General features: G+C 39.6%; 1 protein-coding gene and 2 long non-coding RNA genes across 6 annotated transcripts in view; 2 read left to right on the forward strand and 1 right to left on the reverse strand.

Annotated features, from left to right (window-relative positions):
* The window catches only part of LOC131552722 (uncharacterized), a 24,229-nt gene continuing 5,499 nt past the window's right edge, over positions 1–18,730 (reverse strand). For all 3 annotated transcript variants that reach the window (XR_009274043.1, XR_009274042.1, XR_009274041.1), the window contains 2 exons: positions 1,084–1,307; positions 1–660 (listed from right to left, as the gene is read on the reverse strand). This is a non-coding gene — a long non-coding RNA (uncharacterized LOC131552722). The remainder of the gene's footprint in view (positions 661–1,083; positions 1,308–18,730) is intronic.
* On the forward strand, positions 3,275–9,576 carry LOC131552720 (uncharacterized). The gene is made up of 2 exons (XM_058796694.1): positions 3,275–5,756; positions 6,544–9,576. Exons 1-2 carry the CDS (start codon positions 5,493–5,495, stop codon positions 6,916–6,918), a joined length of 639 nt encoding a protein of 212 aa, XP_058652677.1. The 5' UTR covers positions 3,275–5,492; the 3' UTR covers positions 6,919–9,576.
* Positions 17,074–18,730, forward strand: part of LOC131552721 (uncharacterized) — a 16,896-nt gene continuing 15,239 nt past the window's right edge. The window contains exon 1 of one of the 2 annotated variants that reach the window (XR_009274040.1): positions 17,074–17,294. This is a non-coding gene — a long non-coding RNA (uncharacterized LOC131552721). The remainder of the gene's footprint in view (positions 17,295–18,730) is intronic. The other variant, XR_009274039.1, reaches the window with a different exon arrangement.

Below are 18,730 nucleotides of genomic sequence, written 5' to 3' on the forward strand. Positions count from 1 at the left end.
TTGATCAAGTGGCAGTATAATGTCTTCTATACATCAAAGAATAACATATATATTATGGATTCAACAAAAAAATTAAGCAGCACAACTTTTTCAACATTGATAATAATCAGAAATGTGTCTTGAGCAGCAAATCAGCATATTAGAATGATTTCTGAAGGATCATGTGACAAGACTGGAGTAATGATGCTGGAAATTCAGCTTTGCATCACAGGAATAAATTACATTTAAAAATATATTAAACTATAAAACAGATATTTTAAAATGTAATAATATTTCACAATATTACTGTATTTTTATCAAATAAATGCAGCCTTGATGAGCATAAGAGCAAACAATATTAACTACGCACTTTATTGTCTGAACAAATGGATCAGATTTCAAAATGATGTTTAGCAAAACATCAGTCTTATAGAGCAGTTTTGAACACACACAAAAAAAGTTTTTCTGTGTATATGGGTGGACAAACTGAATATGGATTGGTCTTCTTTCTCAACTGGTCACAGGAATCAGGATGTGAAGGTATAAGATGGCCTGTTGGGGGAGGTAAAGTCAACTGCACAAATATCTTTCGATTTCCTCCTCTCATCTTGAGGCCCAGACAGAATGTGTCAAATATTCTGAATTTGCTGAGCTGATTTTAGGAGGAAAATCTGCTGAAGTCTGTGGAATGGATTTAAGCATGAGAAAATGTGTCAGTTTGAAGAAAAGTCTTACTAGCTGAAAAGTTAGTAAGTAGCTGAAAGCATAATTAAATTAGCCAAAATATTTCATAAACAAACATGCAGCAAATGATCGGTGTGCCATTTCTGGAATTCTGCAGAGCTTTTTCTGGAGTTCTGCAGACACATTACATGTGGACTTGCTAATTATGTAAATATAATAATTTCCATCGGTTCATTTGTAGATAATGCCAGTTTATTCCTGCCACACCCTATAAAATCCCCCAGTCTGCAAATAGTTGTTCAGCAGTGTTCTTGAAAGGACATGCGATGGGAAATGAGTGTGTATATGTGTATGTGTGTGTGTGTGTGTGTGTGTGTGTGTGTCATGGAGTACATTGCAGGCTACAGCATGTTTTGTTACCGTAAGAATTAAGTGTTCCATAAGGGGGGTGGATGGTGACCTGGGGGAGAGGAGTGCTGCGTGGGACGGATGCAGGTCACAGCCTGTCAGAGAGATGGAGGAGGGTGAAAGCGAGGGAATGAGAGAGATGGATGGATTGTGGATTGGATGACTGGTGCCTCCAGACAGAGCTTGGGTTACTGTGTCTGCAGCTGTGGCTCTGATCCTCGAGGTCGACCAGCGCCCTGTCCACACACATACATTCTTACAGTATACTACATGTACATGCACATCAGTACAAAACAGCTTGCATGCAAACACACACTCATGCATTGTCTTGAGATCATGGGATTGTCACTCGAAAGACTTTTAAGTCTAATGTTTAGATTTTTAGTCTGAACTTTTGATCAATCTGAATAAAGTATTAATGTATATCAAAAACAAATAAATAAATACACACACAAGCTCTTACTGACCCCAAACTTCTGAATGGTACAAGTATTCATCAAAGCTGCAATAAGGTGTTCAGAAGCCACTCATAGTGCTGACTAGACACCAGAAACGGTATGTTTTTTTCTCAATGTGGCAGTCAATGACACATTTTGAAGCTCTGTTTGTCTATCTAGATTTTACATCTGCAGCGGCTTGTTTCCAGGTGTCTGGCCCCTCTTAGCTGGAGGCCTGTCAAAAGAGTGTCGCATTTTACACTTAATGTTTTCTTAGCATGTCTTCAGGCTTGTTTTTGCATATTCTGCATTACGTCAATTGAACTGAAACGCTGTTAGACTCATCTGTAAAGCGTGTGTATGATACCATCTATAAGCGTTAGTCAGCCGTGTCGGGGTAAAGTTGAATCAGAGATGTTGTCAATGCTGTATTAAGGATGTGGGGCCCCTCCTTCTGTTTCTAACACGGTCCAGCCGCTAATGGGATCATCGGGCCACTATAGCGTTAACGGAGAGCAGATCGAGCCGAAGTACTGCCAACTCTGGTTAAGCGCAACAGCATTTCCCTCTCTGTGGGACAGGTGCATTCTCATGCCAGCATTCCCCCCACCCCCTCCAAAACCACTGCTGAAGCCCCCCGCCCGCTCCGAGTGTCTGGGGTTTCGGAGTTGAGACGCTGGGCCATAAGGTCACGGAGAGATGATTTTCATTTTAAGTGTGTGCAATTTTGTGGAATAAACAATAAGTAAATATACATTGATTCATTTATCAAAGCTTTTAATCAAAGTGATGGAATGTGGATGAATAATGAATGCATATGAAGTGTTTTTTATGCTAAGCTACATAACTAAATCATCAATTAATAGATTACTAAAAGGTGACGCAATATTTTCTGTTGAAATACTTTCTCCTATCCGAGCTTAATATGCACAGACAACTATAAAATAAGCCATTCATAAACTGATCTCTTTTAAAAGTGTAAACACGGTGGTTCTGTGGTCCTATAAAAACATTACTCTGTTTATTTAAGTCAAGCGGTCTAGATTTGGCTGTCTAGCATTGACCTGTTAGCAATGCCCTATTGGTAGATACTGGAACTACACACACAGTATAACCGGTTCTGGTCGGTGTGCTGTTAAATGCGATTCCTGTAAATGGTAACTCGCTGCTTATGTACTGTTCAAAAAATCTAAATCACAAGTGCTTACCAACACCATAGTAACTTTGTCACACATTCATCATTCAAACCATCATGTTGGTTCATCAATATAGAGCTGACGTTAATTATGACATTAACATCATAAGCGTCATGCAGGTGGTGGAGTGACAACTTCTGTTAATTAATCCATTTGAGATTGAAATAATGTCATATTATTATAAATAATGAAGGACATCTGAGGATAACTTTTATTTTGCTTTATTTCCAGATGTTTGATTCAGTTGCGGGCAAATCGATTTGTACTGTAAGAACAGCAAGTTTGTGCAATATGTCAGAAATAGAATGGGGCATTAGTTTGAGATTACTGCCGCTGTCTCAGTGCAGTGTGGTACAGTGAAGAGAGTATCGATCATTATAATGGTTCCTCTTTGATTTTGATTTTTTTTATTATCAATTTATTTATTTATTTTGCATCATGCAGCTCACATGCATTATGAACAGTATCAGAAGCTAGTGTGACAAAAGTTTAATTTTGACTTTATTTTACAGAATTGCAACTTTATTTCTCATAATTTCTCATTGTGTCTAACACTAATTGTGATGGGGCTTTGTTTTTTTTGTTTTTTCAACTTTAATGGCCCAAACAAAACAAAACAAAACAAAACAAAATAAAATAAAATAAAATAAAATAAAATAAAATAAAATAAAATAAAATAAAATAAAATAAAATAATTTTATATATAATTTTAATTTTTTATTTTCTTATTTGTTATTTTTTATTTATTTTTTTATTTTATTTTTTGCAAGTAAATGCATTATTGCCCTGCTTAACTTGTTCCATGAGCTTGGTAATACAAACAATGCTGCATATTGTACAAATAAAGTGTGCGCATGCATAAACAAATACTTGCTGCCTGAGGTACATGTGCTACGTATAGTACATGTACTTCCTTTCTGCACCAATCGTATGCCAGCACATGCAGTCATACAGAACATGATGTTCTAGAAGCAACTTCTGCATCTTGCTTTTAATTTTGGACATTGGTGATGCTCAACGCTTCCTTGTTGCAATTCAGAGAGACCTATAAGTACAGGAAGTTCATACGCACTAAACCTTTCGTCTCCAGCCACTGCAGAAAGCGTACACACCAACAGAATGTGTTGTTGTGTGTGTGCAGCTGGTAGTTAATCTGCATTCTCATCTGTACACACTAGTGAAGTTTTTTGTGCACCTGATATCAATTACGCACATTGAGGTTTCTCGGCTCAGCAACACACGTGGCGACATAGCAACTCACTTTGTCTTACCGCACTGACTTCCTTTTGTGAAAAAAACACAAGTATGCCAGCGAATACTCACTTTAGCATGCACACATGTGCAGACTAGTGCATTTATATGTTAATAAAAACATAACCGTTAATTTATCTCAAACTTTCGCTCACTTGGACACTAAAAAACACACATTTTACTGTTTAGTGTTCTTAAAGCATTAGAAGCTTTATTGTTGGTGCTGTCAATTGCATGATTAAAGTAACCAAAAAGAGAGTGTGTGTGTGTGTGTGGTTGTGTATGTGTGTGTGTGTGTGTTTGATATATTTTCTTCCTCACTCCCTGCTCTGTTTGCACAATGTGATGTCCTGGATGGTGCGCTTGACAAGTTAATACACAGACCTGCTTTGTGCTATCTGCTGGCCTATATTTCAGGGTCAAGGGTTAACCTCACACACGTAAGTGGGGCTGTCGGTTTCATCGTAGTCCAGCACCCACAATGCTGTTTGCCTGCACACACACACACTCTCTGACAGAAGTATGCTATTGTCTGTGGTTTGTTTCTTTATACAAAAGGTCAGAAGGAAACTGTAAATTCAAACAAACACAGGTACTTGTCATCCTGACGTAGATACAGCCTGTGAATTTGCTAACTTAAACAAATGCATTTGTCCCTGAATTCACACATGCTCTCAACAACATGTATTAACATGAGTAACAGAGATCTTCAGATGAGTGCAGTGTTCACAAAGAAACACACAAGCTCTGTTGCAACTGGGGACTAGCGGTGTCTACAAAGATAGCTGCCTTCTTAGGCAGCATCTTGGAACTGACTAGAATGCTGTAAATAGGCAGCGGAATACAAATAGCATTCCAAAACTACTAGTGTTACCTTTGGCATTACCATGTTGCTAAGCTAACTGCATGTGTCTTAATCTTACTCTAACAAAATTCAAAGCACACACAAATACCAGGCCATTTTTTTTTGCGTTACACCGAGATACCACAAACACTTGCTATTATATACCCTTGTGTACACTTTAGCATACTTATAAAAAGAGTGGTTATTGGAATAATATTATTTATGTTAATATATATTGAATGTTGAATGTTATTTACAATTAAATAAAAAATGTATTATAGTTAATATATGTTAAATGCATTTGAACTTTAGAGTGCTTATTGGACCAACTTAAGTGCATCTTTAGTTCATAATTACTTTTATTGTCTTTAAAATATGGTTACTGTCGAATATACTGACAAGCATTTATTGTTACATGTCTGCCTGATCCCCATTGTCCTTATTTGGTTTGGTTCCGTTCCTAGTTAACCCATTATCTGTGATTGTCTCCACCTGAGTTTGATTATGTTGTTTGCTCTTTTGTTCTCTCGCCTTTAAAAGTCCTGAGTTCTCCCCTTTTGGTTGTCGGTAATTACGTTAAATAAATGGAATAGTGTGTTGAAGCTATTAGTTCTCTCATCGTTCTTTCTTCTTTAATTTATCAACGCCACAACCACAGATCCGCGTAACAGAATTACCGAACCTAAGAACAAGATGGAATTCGTGGAAGCGGTCGCCGCCCTAGCCCTCCTGGATCTCCCCTTCTTTAAATTCGCGAGCAAGTTCTGTGAGCTCGCCGAGAAGATGACGCTGGCGGACTCCGTCATCATAGAGATGTTCCGGGTCGGGGCCACTTACCACTGTCCCGTGGACCTCCCAGACACCGCGGGATTATGTTGGAGAGAGGCCATTCTTCGGTGTCTGGGAAGCGTCCGGGCCCAAGCCGGAGCCCACTCGTCAGCCGCTGTTACGTGCCGGGTGTGTTTTGTTTCTTTTCTCTTATTTCTATCAATCTGTTCTCTAGTCTGTCATCATTGCTCTTAGGTCTCTGCTGGTTGGAGGAGATGGCTGTCAATCATCATTAAGGGCGTCGTCTCTGCGGCCAATCCGAAGTCACCCTGCTGTTTAAAGATCTCCCGGCGTGTTACTCTGGTAGCTCAGTGTGTGTGTTCAGGTGTTTTGAGTTAGTTTGTTTTGGAGTTTGTAGTATTTTTGGTTGTGGATGTGTGTGCGCTTTATACTTGTGGCTGTGTTATCGCGACTCTGAGTGGAGTGTCGATAAGGCTTACTGTTCTTTCTTTGATTGGGGAAATGAGGAACAGGTTAGCGTATTGCATGCCCTAGGACACATTCCGCCCGCAGTTAACAAGTGTTAGACACACTAGGTGAGAGGTGAGCGTCTCTTTTGTATTTTTGTTTGTAGTTAGTGTAGTTCAGTTGTGGCGTCGCATACGCCGAAGATATCAAGTTTGTCTTCTACATTTTTCTTTGGTTAGTTAGGTTAAGAGGGTTTTGGGGACTCAGTTTAGAATATTTATGTTTTATTATTTTTGTTGATTTGACGCCTCCTTCGTTCCTCAGTTTTTCCTATTATTTCCTATTCCTTTATATATTATGCATTGTATATAGCTCACACATTGTTTAGTGGATCAGGCTTAAAGAAATTAAAACATTTAATTGAATTCAAGCGTTCTTCCTGCCTGTTTTTTTTCTACCATCTCTACTCTCCCAGCAATATTGAATAATGTTGCGTTCCAATCCCTAGATCTTTAAAGATCGTAACAGTCGCGATCCACGGATTCCAACCGCCGTCCGCGGCCAAGGCAAACCCGCCAAGAAGTGCAGCTACCCCGCCGACAGAGAGTGCGGCCATCCCGCCGACAGAGAGTGCGGCCATCCCGCCGACAGAGAGTGCGGCCATCCCGCCGACAGAGAGTGCGGCCATCCCGCCGACAGAGTGTGCTCCAAACCTCCTAACCCGCCAAGGCCGCCGGAGACCCCTGGACGCCTCAAGTGTTCGTGTATCTCCGTCCTGCTCCGGCATCCAGGGCGCCCACCCCCCCTCCCCGTTGGAACTGTTACGGCGCGGGACGCGCCTACCGGGAGGGGGAGATACTGTTACATGTCTGCCTGTCTGTGATCCCCGTTGTCCTTATTTGGTTTGGTTCCGTTCCTAGTTAACCCATTATCTGTGATTGTCTCCACCTGAGTTTGATTATGTTTGCTCTTTTGTTCTCTCCCCTTTAAAAGTCCTGAGTTCTCCCTTTTTGGTTGTCGGTAATTACGTTAAATAAATGGAATAGTGTGTTGAAGCCATTAGTTCTCTCATCGTTCTTTCTTTAATTTATCAACGCCACAACCACAGATCCGCGTAACATTTATGGTAAATAAAATATTTTTACCAAATAGTCAGTAGGAGCACACATATGCTTCCGCTATGCTAGCTTTTGCAACAGAGCAAATGTTACAGTATATTCTAATGAGCATGTTCACACACTCGCAGCAAAACAAAGGCAAATGCCACTAACTGTCACCAGTGCGGTTGACTAAACCTGATGTGTGACGTTTAACAGGGAACAAATAAGAACGAGGTGTTCTGATGCTATCATTGTCTCTGGGATCAGATCTGCGGTTTGCACACTCTTCAAGTGTTTGTCAGAATGTAGCATGTGGTTCACAGTAAAAGCTGTGCAGAATTATGCTTTGAAGAGGTTTCGGCTTGTTTTGAAAAGGACGTCTCTTTTAGTCGTTTCTTAAAGCTTCTAAGAAATTTCGATTGCCTTTGTGACAACATTTCTGCATGCTCTTATGAATCAAGCACAGCGTTTTGTCCATCGACAAATATAATGGTGAATTTCTGCTTAAATAAATAAATCCAGTCTAAGCTGGTCTGCTGGTTTTACTTGTTGTCCCAGTTTAGTCAGGCTGGGAAGCTTGGCGTCCATCTAAACCATCTGAACACCAGCTGTGAGACCAGAAACCAGCTTAGGCTGGTTTAGGTTGTTTGATAAAATAATAACAGAACTTGCTGCTACAATGCTGGTATACACTACACATCTGTTCAGATTTTAAAACACTAAGAATCAGACACTTGCCAACTTTGTAAATGGTTACAGAGAAAAACTGGGCATCATACAATAAACAACTGTTTCTCACACACTACTATACTTTCAAGTTGTACCGAATACACAAATTCACAGAGAACCATGTGTCTCATTGATAGGAGATGCATGACAAATGCTACAATTGGCTCAAATTACCAAGCATGCTTGATATCCTCCAAACAGATGGAATCATAATCTGAAGCTAAAAAATAAAGTCTGTATCTAGTACACTATCAAATCTGTCAACTCTGACTGGCCAGTATTTGCGGTTGTATAAACTGTATCTTTGGGGAACTAGCATTGAAGACATTCCAGACTGTAAACTGAGTGTATTCCAGCCTTAAAATTCAACATAAATGGTATGAGCATAGATTAGCATAAACACTAGGTAATGCTCTGAATATCAATACTTTAAGGTTTCTTCAAATCCTTAACCCTAAGTAAGAACAACATTAATCTTGATACTTGGCATTGTAAGCATTAGAACTTTTATGTTTGCTCTCATTCTGTTCGATCCAATCTTGAACAGGCATACACACACACACTCAATCCCTTTTCCTCTCATGCAAACACCTTCAACCCCCATCCATCACAATCCTCTGCCTGTAACACACAATCACTTTCCCTCTCACCCAAACACCTTTGTTCCCCGTCCTCCCCACTATTCCCTGCCAAGCACCCATAGAGCCCTCTATTGTCCTGTCCAGCAGGAATATCGATTTTTACGGCCCCTTCCACACAATGCTTCCCTGCCTAAGCAGCCCTTTATAAACTCAACAATCTCCCTTTACGAGTCTTAAATGAATGAGATAGGTAGGCGCTCTCCAGAATGGCTCTTTAAAGAGAAAAGTGACATGACAAAAGCTCCGGCACTAAGCTTCCTCCTGTCTTAAAGTGAAGGATCGTCTGGTGTAGTGTGTGTGGCTTTGATGCAACAGTGGGCAGAGGATATGGGCCTATAGTATATGGGCTTGGGTGGGTGAAAGGTGTGTGTGTGTGTGTGTGTGTAAGGGTGAGGATTTAGGGCCAGCTAAAGGGTGAAGACCATGGAAAAGCTGTTTGATGGGGTCCGGAAGTGGAGATAAAGAGAGGCACTCTTTACGTGGACCTTACACCTGCTTTTTTATAGACCAAGGCATATGCTTTTTAGCACACATCCCCTCAAATGCTGACATACATGCACACACATACACCCACGCATGCAATTCCATCTCATACTCACAAAAGAGTACTGTGATGCTACCATGGACCACCCTGTTATAAAAACTAGCTTATGCAATATGTATGTGATATTTCTGTAGAGTTAAAAAAGCTGTCAGCTGAAGATTTCCTAATGTCCACCAGATGTAACCACCAAATTGCTCTCTTGCTTTCCAAAACCAGGTCAGCAAACAAAAAACTGCAATCCTGAACCCTGGTAACTGGTTTCTAGCTGGTCCAAACCAGTTAGCCAAATCTGTCATTGGCTGTTTGACGAGCTGCCTACCATTTTCCAAAAACCAGAACTGGTGGGACCATCTGGAAGCTGAGCCTTGCCATCTTGGGTCAGCAAGAAACTAACTACCACCTACTAGGTTTAGATGGATTTTCCAGTATGGAAAGTTCAAAATATGTGACAAGATGTCACAGGTATAGACGTGAAATCTCATGACACCTATTCCAGTGATGCCTGTCAGGTATTATTAGCATTTTTCTATGTGCTATTCCATAAAAATAGCTTAGAGTTTCTTCCATACTGATATTTACTGATTATTCTGTGCATCTCAAAACTGATGGATATATGAAAGTGTTTTTTGCATCCCTTGCATATATCTCCTCTGTGATATGTTGCAATCTTTATTCTAAGAAATATGTCAAATCTGCAGCTGATATTTTCTGTATCATTTGAAACGAGTTTCACGTGGTACAACCACACCAAAGCAAGTTTACTTTAGTCTTCTCTTAGTCTTTCCTCCCTCTACCTTTCATTTCTCAGAAAAGGAAAACATCAGACAAGTATGTCAGGAAATGTCTTATCTTGACACAAATTTGGCATCATTCGCAATCACTCGATTGTGGTTGTGGTTTTGTGCAAGATTTGTATCCAGAATCCAATCACCCCAAGAGGAAGCCACCTGTAATGTATGTTCAAAATGTATTATGTTAATAAGATATCTTCAGAAAAGTATTTTTGTTATATTTTTAGCAGTGCTATAGCAGGCCAAATGACTAGCTAAACAAGATGGCCAATCAGTTAGCAGTTAGCTAAGCTTGCAGGTTAAATATTCTTTCCCAACTTTTCTACATTTTATTTTTTCCCCAAATTTTATAAAAGGCATGGAAATAGGAATGTTTCATTTGACTATTTATAACTTTAATTGTGTGGCATAACACATAATTTAATATATATATATATATATATATATATATATAAAATTATTATTATTTTTTTTAAACCATGTAGCACCTGTGGCACCACGTATATCATATATAACAAATTTGTAGGTTTTTCAATCATGCAAAATCTAATATTAAAGGGATTAGTTCACCCAAATATTTACTGAATATTCTGAAGAATATTGGTAACCAAACAACTGACGGTAGCCATTGGCATCTATAGTATGTTTTTCTATACTATGGAAGTCAATGGATACCGTCAACTGTTCGGTTACCAGCATTCTTCAGAATGTCTTCTTTTATGTCCAACATCGGAAAGAAACTATTCCTTTAATCAAGCACAGTACAGAATCCAACAAACCAATGGCAGATGGGGGGATTGTTCAAGAAACCTGTTTGATACAGTCATTACTTTTGTATTTATGTTTGGTGACACTAGTAGACACTTCATAATGGGACCACATACTTGGAGTTCGTTGACCTGCATTTGCATAATACCGTAGAGTATGTTTCTGGCTTTAATGAGTTCTATAGGCATCGAAATGAGCCCGCCAAACCCTCACAGCCAAAGGCTATTTCCAAAAGACTGTCACCATAAACCTGACCCTACACACACAGAGAACTCAACCTACACACATCTAGAGAGAAAGAGAAAAACAGCAAGCACAAAACACCTCCCTCCTTTTTTAACACAGCAAGTCATTTACATTAGAAGGAGAGGAAGACAGAGAATGACACGGAGGAGGGGATGGGGGTCCCGAGCCCTCTACTGGGGGGCAGTAAACACTGTAAGGCTATTACCATGGCAGCCACGGCAGTATTAGCAGGCATCTGCCTGGCCTCCTAAAGCCAGTGCCCTCTCCTATTCTCTCTAACTCTGTCTCTCTGCCCACACTGCCCAGCATGGCAGATGTGTACATAAGAGCGCCCTGGTCTTGCATGAGTGATTGCCTGGGTTTAAGGGGGCCAGTGTGTGTGTGTGTGTGTGAGTGTGTTTGTGACAGGGGCCCATGGTGCCCTTGGAACGACATTGTGTAACCAAAGTCTGTGATCTGACTCCTTAGCTGTTTCCAAAGCAGCCCCAAACACACTGAGGGAGAGAGAGTAAAAAAGGGTGAGTGGGCGATACGGAAAACAGGTGGTTCACAATAACTGTCCACTCTTCACATTTCAGTTTGTTGTACAGTATGTTAAATTTCAATGCTGTTTTGTTAAACTGTAAAAGCTTTTTATAAAAAGTTTATTTTTTAAATAAAACATGTGAAAGCATGTGTGAACTTGATCTTCAGAGGTTCAGCTGAAATAAATCACTGCTATACAAAAATGAAAACATTATTGCAGTTATTTGAGGCACCTGCACGAAACACCCGAAAAATTTGTAACATTTCTAGGCCTGGATTACCAATGGAAAGTAATATTAAGAAGCCAAGGAAATTCTCACTATTAGGCCCTAACTGTTATGGTTAGGGTTATTATGCACATATTCTGCTTCCTTGGGTTAGGGTTGCATAGTACATATTCTGCATGACCATATTCTACACCCCTAAACCTACCCAATATGTAAACTTAAAACTACCTTATACTAACTATTAGTAAGTAGAGTTTATTGAGGCAAAAGTTGTAATTAATGGTTTGTTAATAGCAAGAATCGGACCTTAAAATAAAGTGTGACCATAATTATATATACTACAATATATAATAATATTCTAGATGCTGTTCTTAATAAATAGAACAAATTATTATAGGATTGTAATACTGATAAAGAATATTGTCTGATATTTTACATACTGTGATATATATTTGTGAGATGTGTGTAAAAAAGTATATGATATACATTGTAAAATATAAGAATATTTACAAAACATGACTATAATATGAATGTTTTGCAAATGAGTTGGAAAATGATTCAATTATAGCTTCTAAAGTTATGTTATTTTCACACCATGTAGGAATAAATGTGATTACAGTATGTACAAATATAATAAAATATATAACACACTCAGTTTAAATATCAACTCTTATATAATAGCAAAATGGATCCATGCAAAACTCTGCTGTTGAGGTATGTTTTATGTCTATACTATGCTTTATTATTAAGACATAATAAACAGTAAAATGAGATAAACTAAGCCAAATATGTATCTAAATACCCTTTATATTTGATGCCACAACGATTTTTATCCTGTAACTACCAGTACTACAACAATGTGATTGGTGATTTGGGGAATTTCATCATGATGTGTACGCAGCATCACTCTTCGGAATAAAGTATGCTCTGAACTCCACGTACAATCAAAATCCAGATTTTCACCAATGATCACCACCTGACGTCACACTGGGCCCAATAACGGCTAGCATCTGTTGCTAACCGAAATGGATTTGTGAGGTTGGGTGGCATCTCTCTGTTGTGGGGATTTAAACCCTGTAGCTCAGCCTTGCAGCTGCCCACACTAACTCCTCTTCTGTGCTCATGTGTTCTATTAGAAAAGGTCACTAAATCAAGGCGAAAGTGTGGATCTGTGTGTTGTTTTGTGGAAGAGAACAGGTTGTGTGTTTCAGGGGCCCTAAGGATGGCTGTAATCCCAGAGTTTCATTCAGAAGCCACGCTAAAGAGCCTTTATTGGAATGCTGTTCGTTAGCGTGCGCCCATTGAGTTTTGTTCCCTCTCCTGGAATGACAGAGATCAGAGAGAGAGAGGAGATGATTGAAAGATGGACAGAAGGCTAGTGAGAGAGAGAGAAAAACGAGGGAAAAACAGCCTTTCAGGGATCCCTGCAACAAAAGACAAAGTGAAAGGAGGGAGACCGAGACAGAGAGAGAGAGCGAAATCATGAAAAGACCAGAGAGAGGGCAACGTCTGCCAGGCGCTGTGGAATTCATGCTGGATTTGTCCTTGTTTATGGAACAGTTAGCTGTCAATGGCAAGATGGAGTAGAGGCTGACTGTAGGGTGGCAGATTGCAGATGCCTCTATTGGAGTCCAGAGAAAGCAGCCCTCCCTCTCGGCCCCTCTATTTCAGAGGCGCCCCCCTTTACTGTAATGCACTGGCTCCTGGCATTGTGAAACTCTCAATGTGCCCAGCGAGAGCAAGCGCAAGAAGAACCCCTGTTCCCTCTCTGGGTCCTCCTTTAGTGAAAAGCCTCAAGAGCTCTTTCCAGGGTGCTTTCCCTTTGAGGCCTGTCCCGAGCCTTTCAGAAAGACATGAGAAGCAACACTCTGAAATTCCACTGCCCGTCTATGGGGGGGAAATGAATGTCTTCATCGGCAAAGAGACAGTTGCATTTCAGAACTAGCCACGGGGGTAAAACTTTTCGGTTTTCTGAGGCTGGCGGGGTGCTGATTTGGTAATTCTGGAGCATCTGGGTTTTATTCAAAGGATGCACAGCATATGAATGGTTTGGTATTGAGCATGCAGGGTTATGGGGGGTTGAGATGGAGCTCCAGGTAGGGCTCTTGGAGATTAGAGTTAATCTGGGCTGTTTAAAAGGCCTGTCACTCATCAAATCTCCTGTGAGCTGCCTGCAGAGCCGAGGCCTGCGTCCCGCCGTCTACCCGTCAAAGTCGTTTTGTTGTCAAATTAAAAATGAATTCCTGGTTTTCCAGTGCATGCGTGTAAAAGAAAGAGTGAGGGAGGATTTGGAGTGCTGTCCAGCTGAGGTCGGCAGAGTATCTGAAAACTTTTTCTCACACTCTTGGAGTTGAAGTCTTTCCTCTGTTTAGACATAGCCCTACTGAAAACTACTGATTCTTTCTTGGTCAACAAGCATTAGTAGAAATAGATCAGCTGCATCAGCTCCAAAGCCAATTCTGTTCAACTGAATCTCCGCAAAGACACCCCCCCACCCTTCGTTACTGTTGCTATGTCCGACAAGACATGGTGCTCTAATGATACACATCATGTTCTCACGCAGTGAAGAATACATTGTGGAGCAAAGAGAACATTGACAACTTGCTGACAGACAAGACAGAGCAGGTTACTTTACTTATGAAACAAAGTCTCCGCTTTCAAATTTTGTAATTTTTAAGAAATTCAAACAATAAATACCATTTTGTGGCTCTTTAATGTGTTGAGACAGATCGATGTAGCACCTCAGTTCAAGCGGCACCTGAACTGATCATCTCTTCGTCTTTAGTAGTTATAGCATGAAATAAACATGAATGAACACCAGAAGGTGTCTTGTTTTAGCTGCGGAAAGATGTCAATACACACTGTTTTTCAAGTTCAAGTCCACTAACGTCAATCTACTCTCCAGTCAGATCTGGCATTACGATTAGTCAGTTCGCCTGTCAATCAAACTCCCCACGAAGAGTCAGTTGACATCTACTCTTCACCAAGACAGAAACCACCTCCATCTCACAGTCTGAGAGCAATCAAACTTGCAAAGTCACTATGACTGGGAACAGACTGCTTGCAAAAACAGCCGGTGTCTGAAGGAAACACAAAAGCTCCTCTTTTCTCTGATTTGAAGGGTCTGCATGTAGAAGCCAGTCCGAACAGGAACCTGCTCTTCCTGCTGTCCGCTGGCCTCCTCGACCCTCTCCAGAGAGCAGGTCAGGGGTTGTTTTGGACGGCCTCTGACTGTGGTTCCTCCTATTGTGCCTCAAAGGGCAGCACAGGAAAGAGCAGACACAAAGATAAAAGTGGACAACCTCTCTTAGGACTCTTTAAGATCTTCTCGGAGATCGTTTAAAAACTCCCATTTCGAGTCGTGAAGGGAAATCAGAGCAAAGGTGAGGGTTGGAGAGATGGGAAGACATCTGAATAACAATGAAGGGTCAATGAGTCAGTCTGTAGTTTGGTGATGATGTTCTGAGGTTTTGCTGTGGTCTGGGGTGTGAAACACCAGCCTTTTGAGTCATTCTTTCCCAATAAACACTGACAGCTCCACTGAACGCTGAAGAGCACACACGTGTTCACACCACAGACTTAAAGAGAAGTTTCAAACGACAGTTTGTGCAGGTCACAAAAAGTGAAAACTGAATCAGTTGCTGGCTAAAAATTAGAATTCATTATGATCAGATATAAACTTTGGGATTCCCCAGACATTTATCAGAATTGAAAATATATTATTCACACTTCACACATTAACATCGTCTTCACATTTGCATGCACGTTCTCCATGCACTTACACACAGGCCATGGAGAGCATCTGATGGTGTGCCACACCCATCCCCGACATTGTCACACTACTCTTTTTCCTGCCATTGTGTTTTTTACACTTGTGTGTAGAAACAAACAGAGAATGGAATATTCAATGCAATCAGTAGCCGATTTTTGTGGCCCAGTGTCACACAGACAACTATATATGGGCCAAGCCACATGAGTTTGGGGAGCGTGTCTGTGCGCGAGAGTTGCAAGCGCAAACAGCCATCCTGCCGTGTCGGGTAGACCTGTAAATGTGATTGATGTTATTGCTTTGGAGTGCTCAGTGTTCACCAGTGTGTCACTGTGGATACGCCGATGGGCACATGGTGACTGTACAGTGAGCAGAGGGGGTTTGGGTATTGAATTGGCGCAATGTGTGCATCACGTCTCAACGGTCAAGGACACTGCTATTGTGAGCTGCTGAGGGCCCCTTTCTAGAAATCTGTAGAGCTAGTGTGGATAGATGAATTAGCAAAATTTAAATAGATCACGTGATAAATGGCCCAGCATAGAACTCAGCAGAACGTCCAGAAGGTTTTCACAGAATAGACTTAGTCACGGTATACTGTCATATTTAATTTTTGACAGGAATGAAAATGAGCATATGAGGGATAGAAGTACAGTGTGTTCAAAAGTCTGTATTGTTGCCAGTAGTTCAGCTGATTAAACTTCTGATAAATAAAAAAGAGTTTGTAAAATGACATGTGATCTAGGATATTTAATCAGTGCATGCCATGATGAAGACTGTAGGTCACAGCCTTATTTTCATCCTCATAAAATTAAATATGGCATCTACCGCATATTACAAAAAATGTAAATTTTGTGGCTAAAATATATTTGAAATATATGCTAAATATATGTTGCAAACAGTAAAGCTCAATTAAATATATTTTTGACATAGAAAACAAATTTAGTTCATATACCAAATATATATTTCGAAATGTATTTTAGGGAAAAGAAAATACATTTCCAGTCTTACAGTAGCCTACATTTAGGCTAAATACAAATGTGGATGGCCTACTTGAGAACAAAACTAGATTTTCTTCAAATGTGACATATGTAAATATGTCAATATGTAAATATTTTTGCAATGTGTGCCCTTTTTTTTTTTTTTTTTTGGAAACACATTTTTAAATACATACAGTATCCTGACTAGTGCCCCTCATATTTATTTATTAAATAATTTTTACTAATTGGATGATAATTACCAATCAGTTTTGTTTATCTAATTTTATCTGGTTTAAATCAATTCGCAGTTTTTTATCCAAATCTCCCTGCAGATTACATCTTGTCCAACAAATGACTTACAAAAGGGGAATCTCAGAACCTTGAAAATACATACGTACATAATTTGGAATGTTACTTTGCAATCCAAGTATTTATACTTTATCTTCATGCTGGTTTAAGATAAGGATTTAATAACAATTTCATTAAGTCTCCATTCCAGGTGAAACATTGTTGTAAATGGATTAGAATAATCAAAGATCAATTCATCTTGTGAACAGTCTGAAATCTTGATAAAACTAAGAACTCTTTCATTACTCTGTAACTTCTCTTTTTTTACCGCTCAAACCACCTCCTTATCTCTCAGTGACGTTCTCTTGTGGGGTTGGTAATCAATCACGGGGTTGGACCTCAAACATGACACGAGCATTTTAGGGCAAACTCCAGGTCAGTTCCCCCATCCTGCTGAGTTCAAGTGAAGTGTAGTTTGGCTCTGGTCAGACTGCAGGTCGTATCTGCTGTGGCGTACATGCCTGTTTGCACAAGCTGCTTGTTCTCTGGTTCTTTCTCTTACATAACCCTCCAGTGGAGGCCAAGCATCCATCAAATAGTGGAATGAGAGAAGATAAAGAAAGGGAGAGAGATGTGGGAAGGTACTTGTCACAGGTAATTACCCGTTTTGTTCAATTTGATAGGAATGTTTTGGCAGCTTAAAGCTGGTTTAGTAAAGGGCTAAGTGGCAGGGGAAGAGTAAGTAAGAGCCCTTCCTTATTGACTCACTCTCAGTGCATTAAGCTAAAGTGCCTTGGACGCTGTGAGGGAATACTAAAAACCTTGTTTTAATGTTTGCCCTGAAGATATGCAAGGAAACAACCCCTTAAACCCAGTTTTCACTAAACATTATCTCAGTTATATAGTTTCACAAAAACCATAAACCAGTTCCAATGTTAATCCATTTTAAAGGTGAAGTCTGTGATTTCTGTGACACAAAACTTATTACAAAAACTATAACTGTTATCAAACAGGTTTCCAAAAACATCCCCTTTTTTACGTTGGTTGGAAAATGTGGCCTGCGCCCCAAATTTACACCATTGGTTGAGACAATGTTGATGTGCTGTGTTAAGTACTACATTACTACAGTTTACATTCGCTTTAACAGTTCAATTTTAGTCTGACTAAAACAATGATATGTCTTTGCTATGATTTCAGTCTCACTAAAGCGCTCACATGGCATTTTACAATCCAAATTTTGCATATAGGAGCTTGACTGTGCAAAAACACTGCAGCTTGATTATAACTTCACATGTAAAGATACTGATGTGTTTACACTTTTCAAGGGAATCATGAATGGCTTACTTGTCTTTACACGTTAAGCTGGGATAGGAGAACATATTTGAAAAAAAAACCTTTAAAATACTGGAGGCAACTAGCTTGAAAATGACCATGATTTATGTTCTAAGTTGTATCAGTGTTCTTAAACAAAAGGACTATTCATTTAAAGCTTCTTTTATGTATCTTAGATATTAGAATCTTTATTTTAGAACCAATTAACACTTTAGTATAGGGACCAATTCCTAGTATTAACCATAGTTGCTTATTAGCATGCCTATTAATAACATATTGGCTGTTTATTAATACTTATAAAGCACATATTCTGCATGACCAAATTCTGCATCCCTAATCCTACAAAATGCCTTAACTTAACAACTACCTTACTTACTATTAATAAGCAGTAAATTAGTTTATTGAGGCAAAAATCGTAGTTAATGATTTTTTAATAGCAAGAATTGGACCTTAAAATAAAGTGTGACCACCAATTTCACATTCAAATGACTAGATGTGTAGCACATACTGGTTTCCATTTCTGTGTGGACATTCCATTGACATAATGGTTTTTATACTGTACAAATAGTATTTTCTGTCTCTTTACCCTAACTCTACACACAAAACTTTCTGCTATTTCAGATTTTCAAAACACTTCACTCTGTATGATTTATAAGCTTGTTTCATGAGGACCAAAATGTCCCCACAAAGTCCAAATTTACTTGTATTACTTGACGTTTGGTCCCCATGCACTCTTAAAAATAAAGGTGCTTCATGAT

This window comes from Onychostoma macrolepis, chromosome 13, assembly GCF_012432095.1.
Source record: "Onychostoma macrolepis isolate SWU-2019 chromosome 13, ASM1243209v1, whole genome shotgun sequence".
Taxonomy (NCBI): Eukaryota; Metazoa; Chordata; class Actinopteri; order Cypriniformes; family Cyprinidae; genus Onychostoma; species Onychostoma macrolepis.

Coding starts and splice junctions, on each gene's coding strand:
- LOC131552720 (XM_058796694.1), top strand. CDS start 5,493: ATGGAATTCGTGGAAGCGGTCGCCGCCCTAGCCCTCCTGGATCTCCCC. Junction 5,757..6,543: donor CAGCCGCTGTTACGTGCCGG/GTGTGTTTTGTT, acceptor TCCAATCCCTAG/ATCTTTAAAGATCGTAACAG.